The 20480-nt window shown below is 41.8% G+C and overlaps 1 protein-coding gene across 7 annotated transcripts in view; it reads left to right on the forward strand.

Moving 5' to 3' along the window:
• The window catches only part of STAG1 (STAG1 cohesin complex component), a 350463-nt gene that overhangs the window by 168401 nt on the left and 161582 nt on the right, over positions 1-20480 (forward strand). For 6 of the 7 annotated variants that reach the window (XM_059663860.1, XM_059663856.1, XM_059663857.1 and 3 more), the window contains one exon: positions 2923-2999. The exons of the other annotated variant lie outside the window; for it this stretch is intronic. In XM_059663860.1, the coding sequence (XP_059519843.1) occupies positions 2923-2999 (77 nt within the window). The remainder of the gene's footprint in view (positions 1-2922; positions 3000-20480) is intronic. 7 annotated transcript variants of the gene reach the window in all.

Consider the following 20480-nt stretch of genomic DNA (forward strand, 5'->3'; position numbering starts at 1 on the left):
ATATTTTAATAATGATATAGGTAACTTACTAAAATAATAATTGTCCTTTTTCTTGTTGGTTTATTTATATAAGCTGAATGAGTTATATCATTTATTCAAAACTATTCTATTTAAGATTTCACCTTGGCAGATTCCTCCCCAACAAACACACCACTTACTGAAATCCGTAGAAACAGTGAGTTGATCCTTATTTGTCAGTCATAGTTACAATAAAATATAATGAAATCAATTTAAGAGAGTCTTCCGCATGTATATTGTATATGCAGTATTCTCATTGATACCATCTGGCAATTTTCCTTTGCCCACAATTCCCTTCTGCTTCAGAAGAGACCTGATTCTGCTTAAAGAATTTGGCAGCCCAAGATTTCTTGTCTTTTTGTTTGTTGGTTTTTCATTAAATTTATTGGGTTGACATTGGTTAATAACTTTTTCTTGTTTTTTTTTAATCAACTTTACACATTTTAATCAAATTCATACATTTTAAGTGTACAGATTGATGACTTTTGACAAATACATACAACCATGTAATGACATTCCAGTCAATATATATATTCACCTTTCAAAGAACAACTAAATTCATCCCATGTTTAATGACTAAAAATCTAATTTTACTTATTCTTGTTTAGTACTTATGAATATAATTTTACTTATCAGGAATACCTTGAAACAACCCCTGAAATTACATGCTTTTTATCTATGGGAGTCCATTTCAGATTGACAAAATAGTTCATGACCCAAACAAGGTTAGATACAGTTGACCCTTGAATGACAGGTTTGAAATGTGCAGATCTACTTATAGGTGGATTCCCCCCCCCCCCCTAAAAAATGCGTAGTCAGCTCTCTGTATCTCAGAGTTTCATATCCACAAATTCAACCTTTTGACAATTGAAAACAGTATATTTGATCTTCTGTTGAGAATTGGATGGTCCTTGGGGCCAATACTGCATGGATACCGAGGGATGCCTATAAGTTACATTTGGGGGGAGTAAAATGTTATACATGGGTTTTTGACTGTGTGAGGGCTTGATGTCTCAAACCCCTACATTGTTCAAGGTCAACTGTACTATTAAACAGTTTTGTTTAATTTGATTCTAAGAATGTCTGACACAAAGTAACTTTTAATTTAGACAATTTATAATTAGCAATTTAATGTGTTTTCTGTTTATTTAATTTTTAAAAATTGTCTGAAAACTGTTAAATACTATCTATAGTACTGTTTTTTTGGCATTAAACAAACACATATAAAAGTTTCTTCATTTTGTTTAGGAAATTGGATGTTGTGGTAGAACTCTTTAAAAAAATTTTTTTATTCACCCGAACCTCCCAATCTAGACTCTCTCATCCCTACAGCTGGTTATAGGGAATACCTGTCGGTGGTACATAACTCAGCATCCTAAAAAGGAATGAGAGAGCTGTACAGTATGAGGCAAAAGTAGGTTTACAGTATGAGTACTCGAAACACAGAGCTTATTCTTGTATTGTTTATTATTTTCCATACAAACAATGGTAAACCAACTTTTGTCCTGTCCTGTATATCAAGTAATTAAAATGTGCTTTAAGGTGATTTTGATTAAAAGAGAGCAGGTATGACTTTTCTCATTTTACAGATCAGTAAAAATTAAGTCAGATTCAGTTTAATGTGCTATTATAGTTTATGAGTTAAGACCATGTCTTGATGACTTTTAATGGCTGTTTGGTTTCACCTTGTTTCCTGTAAGAGGGGACAATACATTTCAGAGACTTCCCCACATTACTAAATGTGATTTGAATTGGAGCTGGTAATCACTGGCAAGGAGCCAGACAGAGGTTATAAAGTAATTATTTTCTTACTAACTCATTGAGTTGTTAAGTTTTTTTCCACATTGCCTTCTCTCAGTCTGTTGAGTTTTTAACTTGAATGTTTTATATTTATACAGTTGAAATTGAACATTGTTTAATTATTAGGCCAGGGTTCTTTGTCTTTAAGGTTAACTTTAAACCATATTTTAATATTTTTAAGTTATCTTTATTTTTAACTGAAGTTTTTGGTATAAACCAGACATCATTATTGGGGTTTTTTATGATAGTATTTACATAATCATGTTTGAGATAAAAATAAGTAGCTAAAAGTAATATGAAAGAAAGATGAAAAAGAGGTTAACTTTTTTTTTTTGATTGTTTGATATTTATGTATAAGTTACTGAGAAACTTTTTTTTTTAAATCCTCACCCAAGGATATTTTTTCCATTGATTTTTAAAGAGAGTGAAAGGGAGAGGGAGAGACAGAAACACTGATGTAAAAGAGACATATTGATTGGTTGCCTCCCACATGCCCCGACCAGGGCCAGGAGCCTGCAACCGAGGTACGTGCCTTGACCAGAATCAAACCCAGGACCCTCCAGTCTATAAGCCGACACTCTATCCACTGAGTCAAACTAGCTAGGACACTGAGCAACTTTTCATGAAAAGTTCAGAGAAATTATTTTAACGAAAGTGTGTTACTAAATTAAGGGACATTTCATTTTAATCTATAGAAGAATATTCTGGTGATAAAGAATATCACAAAGAGCCATGAAAGGAGATAATACCATCCAGATGTTATTCAGACTAAGGCAGCCACCTATATGTCTGGATAATGCCAACATATGTCTAAGTCAATTTTTAGGGCTCTCCATACAATATAAATTTGTTTTATGTCTTTATTTTTTTCTTTCCCAATACTCCTCTCAGTATTTTTTCTTACACTTACCTAATTCACAGAATATTCCGTTTTTTAAAAAATATCTAAAGAACTTTGAACTTCTTACGATATTTTTTTGGTATAGATAGGAGGTTGTTGGAGGAAAGAAAAACCCAAGCATATAAAACTTTCCAATGGTCAGATACAATTTAATTTTAGCATGTAATAGAAAAAGATTAACTGTAAAATCTGTTGTTTCACAGGTACTGTGAGAATAGAGATGTTTCGAAATATGCAGAATGCAGAAATCATCAGAAAAATGACTGAAGAATTTGATGAGGTATATAGCATTTCAATATTTATACAAATGTCCTACTTATACTTTTAAATGTTGATTATTTTAAGTTTTGTTTTGATTTAGTGTTTAGTATAAATGAAGATACACTATTTCCTCATGTATGTATGATAGTCCATGCTACTAATTCCAAAATTAATGATCTCTGAGGATTTGATTACATTGCATGGAGGATACACTAAATAAACACTAAGGATAAGAATATTAGTGGTATGAGCTAGAAGTTGATTCTTGACACTCATTCTTGAAGATCACCTAAAATCCCCAAATTTAAAGAGATATCTCCAACAGTTTAATATTCTGTGGAATGCTAGTCCTATTAAATGCTTCAAGAAAAAGGATTTGGAGGACAAAGAAGTGTGAACAGATTGCGTAGGTTTTTTAAAATTCTAATGGAGAAAAAACTGCTAAACTGCAATCCAAAATTCCCAAAATTATTTTATGTGGACCTTTACCACATGCCCTTCCCGTGTGTGTGTGTGTGTGTGTGTGTGTGTGTATGCGCGAGCGCACCTCTGTATATAAAACTTAAGCATGTATTAAGGGAAACTCTGAGAATATTGTGATTTATGATACATGTTTTCTTTGCTAGTCTTAACAAATTACTCATGCAGAACTCATTTTCTACAAATTTTTTAATTTTCACTGAAATAATTCTCTGAAGTAGTTTTACACAGATTTTATGTTGAAACACTTACATAGTTTTATTTCTGCACTAGTGGCCCAGTGCACAGAATTCGTGCACACTAAAAGGGAATTAAATAGAGGAAATATTTTAATATTGCTATTTGCCCTCTCTCTATAATAGAAGTGTCAGAGATGAAAGAAAATTAGTAAAATGTATATGAAAATCTCCCTCCTGTCAGAGTCTGGGACGCATCAGAGGACCCAGCGTCAAGTCCCCGCCCACCCGTGTGCCTCGAAATCACGCAAGACTCAGACCCAGCCAGCCCCACCCCTGTCAAGCCCCGCAGGGCGGGGGCACTGCCTCAGGTTCCCCAGCCTGGCGCCAGGGTGGAGGGCATGGCCTCAGGGCCCCTGGCCAGGCGCTGGGGCGGGGGGTGCGGCCTCAGGTCCCCCGGCCCTGGTGTGAGGGCATGATGACCATTTGCATATTAGCTCTTTATTATATAGGATTGTATTTATAGTGAACTCAATTCATGCCATGCTTTAGTCCACCATTAATTCCAATTTTAACATTATGCCTTTTGATTTAAGTAAGAATTCTATTTTCCAGTAGATGTTCCTTTTTCTTTACTTTCAACACTAACAACAAAGATTAGTTTTCTTCTTGGTTCATTCTTTCAGTGGCATGGGCTTTTTAGTAGTAGTAGTAGTAGTAGTAGTAGTATATATTTTGTACTACCAACTTACTCAAATACACATTGCACAACATGTCTTTTTCATCAGATGTTTTCCTTTATTCTAGCAGCACACACTAAAATATTTTCATGTGCGTATTTACAGAAGCATTCTGTCAGTGCCTTTCAGACTATTCAGTCATGTTCCGTGGGAAGTTGAAGAGATCTCACATTGTGATACACACACACACACACACATATGCATGCCCATACACACACATACATATCCATAATTGCTAGTCTTCATTTCTATAATCCAAAATAGCTCTGAAATTCCAAAGAACATTTTTGCCATTTAATCAATGGCAAAACCTGGCCTCAACTAACATGAGGCTATTTACAATTTGTATTTATCCCAGTCATTAAAATTATCTGTATATATTTTTGTTGAAATAGTAACGTTCTTGATTTTAGGGCCTGGCCCAGATTATTTTTGGGTTATTGATGGAATATAAGCTATGTGCACTGTATTAACTTTTATGGCTAAAAAATTAGATTCTGAAATGTTTCTGTAGGATCACTTTTCCTAAAAAATATTTTTTTGTTACTTCATGAGTTTATATTTGGCAAATAGAAGATAAGGATGCCAGATTAATGTGCAAGTGGCAGGTTTACTGACCAGCTACTGAACTACCATGTCATACTTGAAATGTAGGTAATTCAGGTTACAGATTTAATGGTATACATCTCGGATTTTCAGAGCAATAACACATGATGGAATGTTTATTTAGAGTTTAAGATGATAGTTTCCAAACTTTGCACATTAATGTCACCTAGGGGTATTTATTTTACTTTTCTAATTTTTTACATTACAGCTTACATGCAGTATTATTTTGTATAGTTTGGGGTGTACAGCATAGTAGTTAGACAATCATATACTTTACAAAGTGTTCACCCTGATATTTTCAGTACCTACCTGGCACCATAGTTATTTCAGTATAATTGACTATATTTCCTATGCTGAACTTTACATCTCCATGATTATTTTGTAACTACCAATCTGTACTTCTTAATCCCTTCACCTTTATCACCCAGTTCCCGAAACCCCTTCCTCTCTGGCAATCATTAGTCTATTCTCTGTGTTTATGAGCCTGATTCTGTTTTGTTTGTTTGTTTATATATGTTGTTCTTTAGATTCCACATATAAATGAAATTATATGGTGTCTTTCTCTGACTGACTTATTTCACTGAGCATAATACCTTCTAGGTCCATCCATGCTGTCGCAAATAGTAATATTTCTTTTATGGCCAGGAAATACTCCATTGTGTATATGTATCATAGGTTTTTTCTCCACGTGTTTATTGATGGGCACTTGGGTTGTTTCCATAGCTTGACTATCCTATATAATAAAAAGCTAATATGCAAATCAACTGAACGGTAGAATGCCCAGTCACTATGAGGCGCACTGACCACCAGGGGGCAGACGCTCAACACAGGAGCTGCCCCCTGGAGGTCATTGCACCAGAAGGCGGGCTTACAGCTGGCAAATGCAGCGGTGGTGGCAGGAGCCTCTCCTGCCTTCACGGCAGCGCTAAGGATGTCCAACTGACGGCTTAGGCCCAGAAGCGGGCCTAAGCCGTCAGTTGGATATCCCCTGAGGGCTCCCGGACTGCAAGAGGGCGCAGACTGGGCTGAAGGAAACGCCCCCCCTCCCCTGAGTGCACAAATTTCGTGCACCATGCCTCTAGTTATTAATAATGTTGACATGAACATAGGGGTGCACATGTTCTTTCAAATCAGTGTTTTGAGTTTCTTCACCTATATATACCCAGAAATGGATTCTCTGGGTCATAAGGCAGTTCCATTTTTAATTTTTTTTAGGAATCTCCATACTGTTTTCCACTGTGGGTACACCAATCTGTATGCCCACCAACAGTGCCTGAGGGCTCTTTTTTCTCCGAAACCTCTCCAACACTTGCTCTTTGTTGATTTATTGATGATAGATATTCTGACAGGTGTGAGGTAACATCTCATTGTGGTTTTAATTTGCATTTCTCTGATGATTAGTGACATTGAGCATCTTTTCATATATTTATTAGCCATCTATATGTCCTCTTTGGAGAAGTATTTATTTAGGTCCTTGGCCTATTTCTTTAATTGGATTATTTGTTTCTTGCTGCTGAGTTATACAAGTTCTTTATACATTTTGGATATTAACCCCTTATCAGATGTATCATCGGTGAATATGTTCTCCCATTTCAGTGGGTTGTCTTTTCATTTTGTTGGTGGCTTGACTGTGCAAAATCTTTTTAGTTTGAATGTAGTCCCATTTGTTTATTTTTTTGTTTTGTTTCCCTTGTCCGAGGAGATATATCAGAAAAAAATATTACTAAGAGAAATGTCCAAGATTTTTTATGTTTTCTTCTAGGATTTTTATGTATTGAATCCTACATTTAAGTCTTTGATACATTTTGAGTTTATTCTTTCATGAGGTATAAGAAAGTGGTCTAGTTTCCTTTTATTTATTTATTTTTTTGGATGCATCTGTTCAATTTTCCCAACATTACTTATTGAATAGACTGTGTTTTTAACTCACTTGCATGTTCTTGCTTCCTTTGTCAAACATTAATTGACCAGATAGGCATGGGGTTATTTCTGGCCTTTCTATTCTATTCTGTTGATCTATGTGTCTATTTTTATGCCAGTACAATGCTGTTTTGATTACTATAGCCCTGATTTCAGGTAGCATGATTCCTCCAACTTTGTTACTCTTTCTCAAAATTGCTTTGGCTATACAGCTATAGCTTTAGTAGTTCTGTGTAAATTTTTTAATTATTTGTTCTAGTTTTATGAAATACTAGAGGCCTGGTACACAAATTCATGCACTGGTGGGGTCCAGCCAGCCCGCCCCAATGGGCCGATTGGGAGAGGGGCCCACCATGGCAAGGGGCCTTGGGCCATTTGTGGTCCGGCCCCGCCCCCATCAGGGTGGGTGGGTGCTCAGGGGCATGGCCAGCCGGTGGGAGGAGCCATGGCGTTCCAGTCATTTTGCCATTTGGTCAGTTTGCATATTACCCTTTTATTATATAGGACTAGAGGCCCGGTGCACAAAAATTTGTGCACCCTGGGGGGGCAGTCCCTCAGCCTGGCCTGTGCCCTCTCACAGTCTGGGACCTCCTGGGAGATAATGACCTGCTGGCTTAGGCCTGCTCCCGGGTGGCAGAGGGCAGGCCCAATCCCTAGATGCAGCCCCTGGTCGGGCTCAGAGCAGGGCCGACTGGGGAGTTGGGGCGCCTCCCCCTGTCATGCACAGAGCAGGGCGGATTGGGAGGTTGCGATGCCACCCTCAGTCACGCTCAGGGTAGGGCCAATTGGAGGGTTGGGGCACCGCCCCCTGTCACACTCAAGGCAGGGTCGATGGGGAGGTTGCGGCGCCACCCCCTGTCATGCACAGAGCAGGGCCAATAAGGGGGTTGGGGCGCTGCCCCCTGTCATGCGCAGAGCAGGGCCCATCAGGGGAGTTGGGGCTCTGTACCCTGTCACACACAGAGCAGGGCCGATCAAGGGGTTGAGGAGCTCCCCCCTGTCACTCACAGAGTAGGGCCGATAGGGGAGTTGGGGCACCGCCCCCTGTCACACACAGAGCAGGGCGGATCAGGGGGTTGGGGCGCCCCCCTCTATCACTCACAGAGCAGTGCCGATCAGGGAGTTGGGGCGCCGCCACTGTCACACTCAGGGCAGGGCCGATGGGGAGGTTATGGCTCTACCCCATCACACACAGGGCAGGGCCCGTGGGGTGGGGGTTGGGGCACCGCCCTCTATCACCCACAGAGCAGGGCCGATCAGGGAGTTGGGGCGCCGCCACTCTCATACTCAGGGCAGGGCCGATGGGGAGGTTATGGCTCTACCCCATCACACACAGAGCAGGGGCCGATCAGGGGGTTGGGGCCTGCCCCCTGTCACACACAGAGCAGGGCCGATCAGGGGGTTGGGGCGCTGCCCCCTGTCATGCGCAGAGCAGGGCCCATCAGGGGGGTTGGGGCTCTGTACCCTGTCACACACAGAGCAGGGCCCATCATGGGGTTGGGAAGCTCCCCCCTGTCACGCACAGAGCAGGGCCGGTCAGGGGGTTGAGGAGCTCCCCCCTGTCACTCACAGAGTAGGGTCGATAGGGGAGTTGGGGCACCGCCCCCTGTCACACACAGAGCAGTGCTGATCAGGGGATTGGGGCGCCGCCACTGTCACACTCAGCGCAGGGCCGATGGGGAGGTTATGGCTCTACCCCATCACACATAGAGCAGGGTCTGTGGGGTGGGGGTTGGGGCGCCACCCTCTATCACCCACAGAGTAGGACCAATCAGGGGGTTGGGGCACCTTCACTCTCACACTCAGGGCAGGGCCGATGGGGAGGTTATGGCTCTATCCCATCACACACAGAGCAGGGCCGATCAGGGGGTTGGGGCGCTGCCCCCGTCACACACAGAGCAGGGCCAATCAGAGGGTTGGGGCGCCGCACCCTGTCACACACAGAGCCGCAGGGCGATCAGGGGGTTGGGGAGCTCCCCCTATCAGGCACAGAGTAGGGCTGATCAGGGGGTTGGGGCGCCTTCCCCTGTCACAAACAGAGCAGGGCTGATAGGGAGGTTGTGGCCCACCCCCTGTCACACACAGAGCCGCAGGGCAATCAGGGGGTTTGGGCGCTGCCCCCTGTTACGCTGATCCCGGTGCCGGGAGACCTCTCAGCTCCACTGATCCCGGTGCTGGGAAGCCTCGCTGCTCCGCTGATTTCTGGTGCTGGGAGGCATATTACCCTTTTACTATATAGGATAGAGGCCTGATGCACGGGTTGGGGCTGGCTGGTTTGCCCTGAAGGGTGTCCTGGATCAGGGTGGGGGTCCCCATTGGGGTGCCTGGCCAGCCTGGGTGAGAGGATGATGGCTGTTTGCAGCTGGTCACACACCCTTCAGGGTGGGGGTCCCCACTGGGGTGCCTGGCCAGTCTGGGTGAGGGGCTGAGGGCTGTTTTCAGGCTGGCGAGTGACTGAAGCTCCCAACCGCTCCTTTTTTCCTTTTTTTTTTATTCTGGGCCAGCTTTAGCTTTGAGGCTTGGCTCCAGCTCTTAGGCCTCCGCTGCTGAAAGCAGGTTTCTGGCCTTTGTTTACCTTCTGTAGTTGAAACAATGTTGCGATCCTGCTGGCTGAAGCCTGGCGGACTAAAGCAGGTTTCTGGGGTTTTGTTTAGCTTCTATATTTGTAACATAGTTGCTTAGAGTTGCAGCTCAGAGGCCTGCAGCAGCAGGTGGGGAACGTTGGAGTCCTCCATCACTGAAGCAAGCAAGCCTCATGTTCGCTTTAAGCTGCCTGGCTGCAGGCCGCCATCTTGGCTGGCAGTTAATTTGCATATTGCCCTGATTAGCCAATGGGAAGGGTAGCAGTCGTATGCTGATTACCATGTTTCTCTTTTATTAGATAGGATGCCATTGGTATTTTGGTAGGAATTGCATTGAATCTGTAGATTCTTTTGGGTAATACAGATATTTTAATAATGCTTATTCTTCCTATCCATGAGCATGGTATATGCTTCCATTTATTAATATCTTCCTCCGTTTTTTCTCCAATGTCTTTTATCTTGATTAAATTTATTCCTAGTTGTATTTTTTATACAGTTGAAAATGGGATTGTTTTCTTAGTTTCCCTTTTTGATAATTCATTATTGGTGTATAAATATTCAACTGATTTCTGAATGTTTACTTTGTATTCTGCTACTTTACTTATCAGTTTTAGTAGTTTTTTGGTGGAATCTTTAGGGTTCTATATGCATCATCTGCAAATACTGAAAATTTTAGTTTTTTCTTTCCTATTGATATGTCTTTTACTTTTTTCTTGTCAGATTGCTGAGGCTATGACTTCTGTTTATGTGATGTTTCAAGATAGTTGGTTTGCTGATAGTGTATGAACTTTGCATCCCAGGAATAAATCCCACATGATCCTGGTGTATATCTTTAAATTGTATTGCTGCATTTGATTTACTAATATTTTTTTGAGGATTATGAGATGTGTATTCACCATTGGCCTATAGTTTTCTTTCATTATAGTGTCTTTATTTGGAATTAGGGTAATGCTGGCCTCATAAAATGAAGTTGAGAGTCTTCCTTCCTCTTGAATTTTTTGGCATAGTTAGGGTAATTGTAGGTCTTTGAATGATTGGTAACATTTACTTGTGAAGCCATCCAGTCCAGGATCTTTGTTTGTTGGGAGTTTTGTTGGCTGCTTCAGTTTCATTAGTTGTAATTCTTCTGTTCAGATTTTTTGTTTCTTCTTGATTCAGTTTTTGGAGAGTGTATCTTATAGGAATTTATCCATTTCTTCCAGATTGTCCAATTTTTTGGCATATAGCTGCTCATAATTTTTTCATAAAATCCCTTTTATTTCTGTGGTGTCAGTTGTTACTTTTCCTCCATCACTTCTGACTTTATTTGGGTTCCCTCTATTTTTTTCTTGGTATGTCTGGTTAAAGGCTTGTCAATCATGTTTATCTTATCAGAGAACCAACTCTTGGTTTCATTGATCTTTTGTGTGTTTTTTATCCTTACTGGGGACTTTTTTTTTTTTTTTTTTTTTTTAAGAGAGAGAGAGAGAGCAGAGGAGAGAGAGAAAACATCTGCGTGAGAGAGACACATTGATTGGTTGCCTACCACACATACTCCGACTGTGGCTGGGGATCGAGCCTGCAAGTAAGGTATGTTTCCTTGACTGGTAACAGAACTCGCGACCCTTTGGACCACAGGCCAACGCTCTATCCACTGAATAAAACCAGCCAGAACTGTATTTTTTTTTCTCTATTTCTTTTATTTCTGCTTTGATCTTTATTATTTCCTCTCTTCTACCCACTTCCGGCTTTGTTCTTTTTTTTTTTTTTCCTTCAAGTGTAAGGTTTGATTGTTAATTTGAGATTTTTCTCTTTTTTTGAGGTAGGCCTGTAATGCTATGAATTTCATCACCAAGGAATATTTAAAAACTACAGATACCTGGATCCATTTTACATCCTTCAGACATTCTGATGTAATTTGTTAGGTATGCACCGGGGCATAGGGATTTTTAAAAGTTCGCTAGGTAATTTCATATACAGCAAAGTTTGTAAACTTCTGTTCTAAGGGACATAAAAAGAGAAAGCCAAAATTTAAGTTAGAAAAGCACTTCATAGCCGTAGCGGTTTTGGCTCAGTGGATAGAGCGTCGGCCTGCGGACTGAAGGGTCCCAGGTTCGATTCCTGCCAAGGGCGCATGCCTGGGTTGCGGGCTCAATCCCCAGTGGGGGGCATGCAGGAGGCAGCCGATCAATGATTCTCTCTCATCATTGATGTTTCTATCTCTCTCTTCCTCTTCCTTCCTCTCTGAAATCAATAAAGAAATATATTTTTTTTAAAAGAAAAACACTTAATATATGAAAATAGAATAAGGGGAAAACAAATATACTGTGAAAATGCACAATAACACTAAATAGTTGCTTTTCTAAGATTTTGGGATAACTAGAGAAAGAGGAATAATTCAGAAAAATAAAATCCATTATATACCTTACCTAAGAAAATATTCCTCTGAATGTTGTCAGATATTCAGGGTTTCTTGGAGGAATAGTAAACTATTACCAAAACTGATGAGTTACATATAATGAAATATTTTAAGATGCACTTATTTCATATTCCTAAATATTTTTCTCTCTCAGCATTGGAGCTTACTTAATGAAAGAAGAGTAACAATCACTGTTCTCATTTTTTTTCTGTTTGACATTGCAATTAAGTTTTTATTATGATTAGAAAGTATTTGTTTAAAGCACAATTATATGATATATTAGATCTATCTTCCAATGCTGTTTGTTCATTTTATTTTCAATCACTTTAGCAAGTTTACTCTTTTTGATACTTTATCTATACTTAAGAAACTGCATTTAAATGCCTGCATATTGTTAAAATTTACAATTTTTTTCAAAATATTATATAGGTTATTTGGTCTCCTGGGAGAGGAGGGAGGTTAGTTTTGGTAAATTATATTTTGTGGCAATATTCTGAATCATTGTATCCCAAGAGCCTAGAACAGGGGTGGGCAAACTTTTTGACTCGAGGGCCACAATGGGTTCTTAAACTGGACCGGAGGGCCCGAACAAAAGCATGGATGGAGTGTTTGTGTGAACTAATATAAATTCAAAGTAAACATCATTACATAAAAGGGTACAGTCTTTTTTTTTTTTTTTTTTTTTTTTTAGTTTTATTCATTTCAAACGGGCCGGATCCAGCCCGGGGGCCCTAGTTTGCCCACGGCTGGCCTAGAACAATGTCTGTTTTACAGGGAATAGCCATTCAAATTTTGTTAAATGACTTATAGATAGAAAGCAGCTCTGGGGGGCATGTTGGGGGGGGCGTGCATGTTGTTAGGGAGGAGGGAGGAATTGAGCAAAGAAGAAAAACAGAAAGAACTTATGGACGTGGACAACAATATGATGATTGCCAGGGAGTTGGGGGGGTGGGGTGGAGGTGGAAGAGGTAAGAGAGGGGATATAAATGGTGATGGGAAAAATAAAATAAAAAGGAAATTCAATTAAATGAGTGAATATAATGTATGTAAAGTAAAATAATGGTGAGATGAGTTAGAAGTGGCTTAGATGCAAGGTATTTAAATTTTGATGAGGTGTAGTCCAAGAGTATGTCGTTTCCTGCAAAAGTGTAGTGTAGCTTTTGTTTCTTATTATTACAACCTGTTACCAGAGGCCAGAAGCATGAAATTCGTGCAAAGGGCTTGGCCCTCGCACCCCTGGCTGCCTCAGCTCTCATAGCCCTGGCTTCATCCTGAAGGTTGTCTGGACGGTCGTTCTGTTTGGCCTAATTAGCATATTAGCTCTTTATTATATAGGATTATTAGATAAATTTTTTAAAACTTCTACAAACCTGCACTCAGCCTAAAGTACTTTGTAATTTTAATGTCAACCATATTTATAAATATGCTAATTCCCAAAGCAGTCTTTAGCTCCTCAGAGTTAATAGATATATTTGTTTCCTGTTGGAGCCAACCTTTTGTAGGTAAAGCAAAATGTAATGGTATTTCTTCCCCAGATTATTAGAATCACATTTCCATATGTAATTTCTTAGCTATGTTGCCCAAAGGTCAGTTTTTATGTATTAATTATGGCATCTGTGTAGGGAAACCCTCACAATACAGCACATTTGATGTATTTACTTAGTGCCTTCAATTCTTCTGTGTTTGTTTATATTGTATTGCTCTCAGCACAGAGATTTTGCTGATTGTGCTCTTTTGTAATGATGACAGCTTATCCAATAGTTTTTTTCTCTTGTTTTGAATATGTGCTTTTGTAAATTTAAATATAGAACTTTTGATTTATTTATCCATTTCAGCATTTATTAATCGATTAAAATTTTTAAGAAATGTACAAATATTTAAATAGTATACAAACTGATAAAATGTTAAGGAAATATCAAAGATTCAGTAGAAGAAAGCTCAAATTATCTCCATTCCAAAATTAAAGTCTTGACATTTTCTTGATTGTGCATCCAATTAAAACATTTTCCAGCCTGTATTCTTAATACAGAATACCTGTGATATGGCCAGTTTTATTTATAAAAGTATTGTTTCCTCGTCTGCCTCTTTGACACACTCTCAAAAAGCTAGAGTTTTTCTGGTGATTGTTTCAGACTTTCTTCGTTCTGTACTAAGTATGTCTCTTTCATAAGTATCTGTTAAATAAAAAATAAATAGTTAAGTTTCTTTTCCTTCCACACTTGGTGATCAGAATACCAAGTGTGTAATTTTTGTTTATTATATTTCAGTGTAGTTTGCAGTGTATGTGTATTTTATTTATAGAATTAAATGCACACGCTACTAAATCAATTTCTTGTCAGATGTCATTAAATTGTCATGGCTTTAACTTTTATAATGGTCTAAGAAGAGCTTCTGTGGCAAGTGCCAGTACTGCTGTGGTTTATTGTTACTCATTTATGATTATACTAGAGGCCTGGTGCACAAAATTCGTGCATGGGGGGAGTGTCCCTCAGCTCAGCCTGCACCTTCTCCAATCTGGGACCCCTTGAGGGATGTCCGACTGCCCATTTAGGCCCGATTCTGGTGAGATCGGGCCTAAACGGGCAGTCGGACATCCCTCTCACAATCCAGGACTACTGGCTCCCAACCGCTCGCCTGCCTGCCTGCCAGATTGCCCCTAACTGCTTCTACCTGCCAGCCTGATCACCGCCTAACCACTCCCCTGCCAGCCTGATCGACGCCTAACTGCTCCCCTGCCGGCCTGGTCCCTCCCAACTGCCATCCCCTGCTGGCCTGGTCCCCCCAACTGCCCTCCCATGCAGGACTGGTTGCTCCCAACTGCCCTCCCCTGCAGACCTGGTCCCCCCTGCTTGCCCTGCCCTACAAGCTTGGGTCCCCCCCACCCCCCCAACTGCCCTTCCCTGCAGGCCTGATCGCTCCCAACTGCTCTCCCCTGCAGGCCTGGTTGCCCCCAACTGCCCTCCCCTGGTGGCCATCTTGTGTGTTGGAGTGATGATCAATTTGCATATTACCTCTTTATTATATAGGATATTCCGATATTTTTTGTTTTCTTCAAAAATCTTTGTAAAGAGTTAAAAAAATTATTTATACCATTAATCCATTGCATTGATCATAATGAAAATTACAAAGTGAACAAAATCAGTGAAGAGTACCTTAATGTCAATCTCTTTGAGCATTTAATTCTTCTTACTTACTCTTCTCTTGGGATATCTCAAATACCATTGTGACAGAAACAGTCTGAAATTTGGACCTAGTTAGGGAATTCCAAGCTTATTCTGTATATTAAACATTAGTAAAAATTAATTTGTTTCTTATTTTTAGGTAAAAATAAGGAGAAGTTCTAATATTTTCTTGAAATACACAACTTAGTTTGTTTTGTACATATATTACTTTGGAGATGGTTCCAAGTTGAGGAAGGTAGACAACGTTAAAGGAAGCAAATTTGGAAATGAGAAATCCGAAAAGACAAAGGAATACTCAAGTAGAAAACCTCATGAAGTCAAGAAATTATAATCAATATGTGAAAAGGAATAACTAAGGCAATAATACTATAACTGTGAACATTGCAATACAAATTACTGAGACAAAAGGAAAAATATTGAATAATAATAATAGAAAAACACTTCTGTGTGCCAGGCACTGTTATAAGTACTTTACATATATTTAACCCTTACAACATTTTTATGAGGTAGATCTTTTATGTTATTATTATCTTCATTTTCCTGGTGAGAACACTGAGACAAAGGGGGCAAGAAATTTGCCTGAGTTCACATAACTAGTAAATGACACAGCTAAGGTTTGAACCCAGACTATCCAGCTGCTTAAGTCCATACTCATGTAAACCCAAATTAATTTTAGACTCTAATAAAGAATAAAAAGCATTTATTAAAGCAAAAGCAGCTGTAATCCAGGAGACACAAGGTAGCAACCTAAATTGTGCTTGAGGAAAAACAATGGCAGGCAGGTTTTATAAAGGCAAAAATTACAAAATCTAAGGAGGAGAAGGCAAAGTCCATGTGTTGTCCATGCAACATTAATTGTTCTAGGATGTTTATGGTTCAGCCTTGAGCTGACTTTAGCAGCCTGGTTTAGCAACTTAATAGCTGCTCAGAGGACTGAGGTACAAAATGTATTTAGGCTGCATAGGCCTCATAAACCCCACTTCCTTAAGAGCCTCCTGGCTCCATTTTAGGGAACCTTGATATTCACCTTCACCCCTTTTTGATTGAGATCTTTCCTTGGAAAGCATTGATAATCAACCATTCTGACATAGTTATCAGGAATACTTGGTTTCTCATCACCAGGAAAGCTCATTTCCAGTGTGTCATGTACCACATAGTGGGGGATGTTATACAGTAGCAGAAGTCATAATCACAGGGCTGATAGCCACATTTGAGCAGTAAGGAAGCCCCAGGGAAGTGAGTCTTAGGGATGGTCCTCATCTGGAGTTTTATTTAATCAGACTCTCAGTTGAAGCAAGTCGTTCTTCCCAGGAGAAGATTTCAATTAATAATCTTTGTGTAAACCTTTATCTGAATTTTTTACAGGAGACTTAAAACATTTGGATATATAAAACATCAAAAGTTTAACAATGAGCTACATCAAACAAATCAGAATAAATGAGTAGAGCAATTTGCACTTGTAATCACTACCCTGTTTTGTCTAATATATATCTGCAAATGTATAATCTAAAATACATAGCTGGGGAAATATAAAATAGCTGGGGACAAAGTAACAGTTGTACTCTTTCTGCTTGAACACCTTGGGTCATAAAATAAATTTCTGCCTATTTTTATTGCCCATTGTCTTACAACTGACCAAATGAGTTGTGTAATTAAACTACTATTTTTTTTTTAGAAGGACCAGTTATAGCAATGATGGCGAACCTATGACACACGTGTCAGAGGTGACACGCGAACTCATTTTTTTGGTTGATTTTTCTTTGTTAAATGGCATTTAAATATATAAGATAAATATCAAAAATATAAGTCTTTGTTTTACTATGGTTGGAAATATCAAAAAATTTCTGTATGTGACATGGCACCAGAGTTAAGTTAGGGTTTTTCAAAATGCTGACACGCCGAGCTCAAAAGGTTCGCCATCACTGAGTTATAGTCTGTTGGTTTATATTAAACTAGAGGCCTGGTGCACAAGATTTGTGCACTGGGTGGGAGGTCCCTCAGCCTGGCCTGCGCCCTCTTGCAGTCCAGAACCCCTCGGGGGATGTCCGCCTACTGGGGGGATCGGGCCTAAGCCAGCAGCCAGACATCCCTCCTGCAGTCTGGGGCTCTCACATTCCAGGACCCCTCGCTCCTTACTGCCCACCTGCAGTGGAGGCGGGAGAGTCTCCTGCCACCACCACTGCGTTTGCCAGCCATGAGCCCAGCTTCTGGCTAAGCAGCGCTCTCCCTGTGGGAGCGCACTGACCACCAGGGGGCAGCTCCTGCATTGATTGTCTGCCTCCTACTGGTCAGTGCGCATCATAGTGACAAGTCGTTCCACTGTTTGGTCGATTTGCATATTACACTTTTATTATATAGGATTGTTTTGGATAGAGTTATACCTTTCTATTACATTCATTATGAGAAATTTTTTAATGAGCTATTCATAAGTATGACTCAACAATAACATTTGTATCAGTGGGTACTAGATTAAATAAATTTCCATCTGGATTAGTCATAATCAACTACATACTGAGTTTATAATTATAAGCTGGTAATTTCAAGATTTTTATCCATCTACAAAAGATGATTTAAAGTGATAAAAATGAGTCACATTTTTATTTTGTAATATAATTTAACTAGAGGCTCGATGCATGAATTCGTGCACAGGTAGGGTCCAGCCAGCCTGCCCCGATGGGGGCCCATTGGGCCCGGCTGGTGGGGGGGAGGGGAGGAGCCGCAGTCAGATGGCCAGCTGGCACCTGCCCCTGGCCCTGATCAGGGTGTTGTGGGCCAGGCTGGCCATGGGGGGGGGGGGGCGCGATCAGGGCCCAGATCAGGCTGGTTGGTTGCTTCAGTGCACATCATAGCCACCTGTCATTCTAGTCATTGTGGTCATTTCACCGTTCCGGTCGCTGGGCATATATATATATTTTTTATTTATTTATTATTTATTACAGGCCCAGTGCATGAATTCGTGCACCAGTGGGGTCCCTCGGCCTGGCCTGCGGGATTGGGCCGAAACCAGCTCTCCAATATCCCCTGAGGGGTCCCAGATAGCGAGAGAGCAAAGGTCAGGCCGAGGGACCCCACCAGTGCATGATTGGGGCCGGGAAGGGATGTCGGAGGTTGGCTAGCCAGGGAGTGACTGCAGGAGGGCTCCAGGGTGTGTCTGTCCCATCTCGCTCAGTCCTGATTGGCTTGGCCGGACCCCAGCAGCAAGTTAACCTACCAGTCAGAGCATCTGCCCCTTGGTGGTAAGTGCACGTCATAGTGAGCAGTTGAGCGGCCTTAGCATATCATTAGCATATTATGCTTTGATTGGTTGAATGGACAACTGGACGACTGGACACTTAGCATATTAGGCTTTTATTATATAGGATAGATAATTATTAAGACCTACTAAATGAACTAGCAAAAGCCAGGTATTAGATTCTATACCTTTTAAATTCATTATAGGTATGTTTTTTTTTAATTTTCTTAAAACATATTTTTATTGATCTCAAAGAGGAAGGGAGAGGGATAGAGATAGAAACATCAATGATGAGGGAGAATCATTGATCAACTGCTTCCTCCACATCTCACAATGGGGATTGAGCCTGCAACCCGGGCATGTTCCCCCCTGGGAATTGAACCATGACCTGATTCATAGGTAAACACGCAACCACTGAGCCATGCTGGCTGGGTTTAGGTATAACTCTTTATTTTATCAAGTCTTAAATAAATTAACTATTTGGTCTTTCAGACTTTTTGTTGTTATTGTTGTTAATCCTCACCGGAGGATATTTTTCCATTGATGTTTTAGAGAAAGTGGAATAGAGGGGGAGAGACAGAGAGAGAAACATCAGTGTAAGGGAGACACATAGATTGGTTGCGTCCTGCATGTGCCCCAACTGGTGCCGACCTGTCCTGGGAATCAATAGGAGACTAGAGGCCCGGTGCACGAATTCATGCACCAGTGGGGTCCCTTGTCCTAGCCTGCGGGACTGAGCCGAAACTGGTTCTCCAACATCCCCTGAGGGGTCCCATACAACGAGAGGGTGCAGGCCAGGCCGAGGGACCCCACTGGTGCATGATCGGGGCTGGGGAGGGATGAGGGAGGTTGGCCAGCCAGGGAGGGCTTCAGGGCGTGTCCAGCCCATCTCACTCAGTTCTAATCAGCCAGATCCCAGCAGCAAGCTAACCTACCAGTCAGAGCATCTGCCCCCTGGTGGTCAGTGCATGTCATAGCGAACGGTTGAGCAACCTTAGCATATCATTAGCATACTAGAGGCCTGATGAATGAAAATTCATGCACTCAGCTTGTGGCTGAGCAGAGTTCCCCCTTGTGGTCAGTGCACATCATAGCAACTGGTTGTCTGCCGTTAGGGTCAATTTGCATATTACCCTGTTATTATATAAGATTACGCTTTGATTGGTTGAACGGACTACCGGACACTTAGCATATTAGGCTTTTATAATATAGGATTAGTTTATTTTTGTGTTTTGTCAATAAATACCTTCTACTGAAAATGTATGTCAAACATTTAGTTAGGAATGTATATTTAGAGGTCAACAAGATTATAAAATGCTCTAGGCAATGAGTTCATGTTAAAAATGGGGAGAGATCTTTATATACTAACTAGGGGCCCGGTGCACGAAATTTGTGCACTGGGTGTGTGTGTGGGGGGGGGAGTGTCCCTCAGCCCAGCCTGCCCCCTCTCACATACTGGGAGCCCTCAGGCGTTGACCCCCCATCATCCTCCAATCGCAGGATCGGCCCCTTGCCCAGACCTGACGCCTCTAACAGAGGCGTCAGGCCTGGGCAGGGGACCCTCATTTCCCCTCATCACTGGCTCTGCCCCCAGCTCCTCCGATTGCTGGCTCTGCCCCTTTCCCAGGCCTGATGCCTCAGCCAGAGGCATAGACCCCCATCACCCTCTGATCACCTGATTGGCCCCTTGCCCAGGCCTGACGCCTCTGCCAGAGGTGTCAGGCTTGGACAGGGGACCCCCATCTCCCCCCGATCACTGGCTCTGGCCCCCGCCCAGGCCTGAGGCCTCTGGCCCAGGAATCATGCCTGGGCAGGGGACCCCCATCTCCCTCTGATCGCTTGCTCCACCCCCCGCCCAAGCCTGACGCCTCTAACCCAGGCTTCAGGCCTGGGCAAGGGGACCATCATATCCCCCCAATCCCAGGCTCCGCCTCCCACCCAGGCCTGATGCCTCTGGCCCAGGCTTCAGGCCTGGGCAGGGGACCCCCAGCCCTCCGCCCAGGCCTGATGCCTCGGCCAGAGGAGTTGACCCTCATCACCCTCCGATCACCAATCACCGGATCGGCCCCTTGACCAGGCCTGAGGCCTCCGGCAGAGGTGTCAGGCCTGGGCAGGGGACCCCCAGCTCCCCGCGGTTGCAGGCTCCGCCCCTGCCCAGGCCTAACGCCTCTGGCCTAGGTGTCT

Source organism: Myotis daubentonii, chromosome 14, assembly GCF_963259705.1.
Source record: "Myotis daubentonii chromosome 14, mMyoDau2.1, whole genome shotgun sequence".
In the NCBI taxonomy this organism is placed as follows: Eukaryota; Metazoa; Chordata; class Mammalia; order Chiroptera; family Vespertilionidae; genus Myotis; species Myotis daubentonii.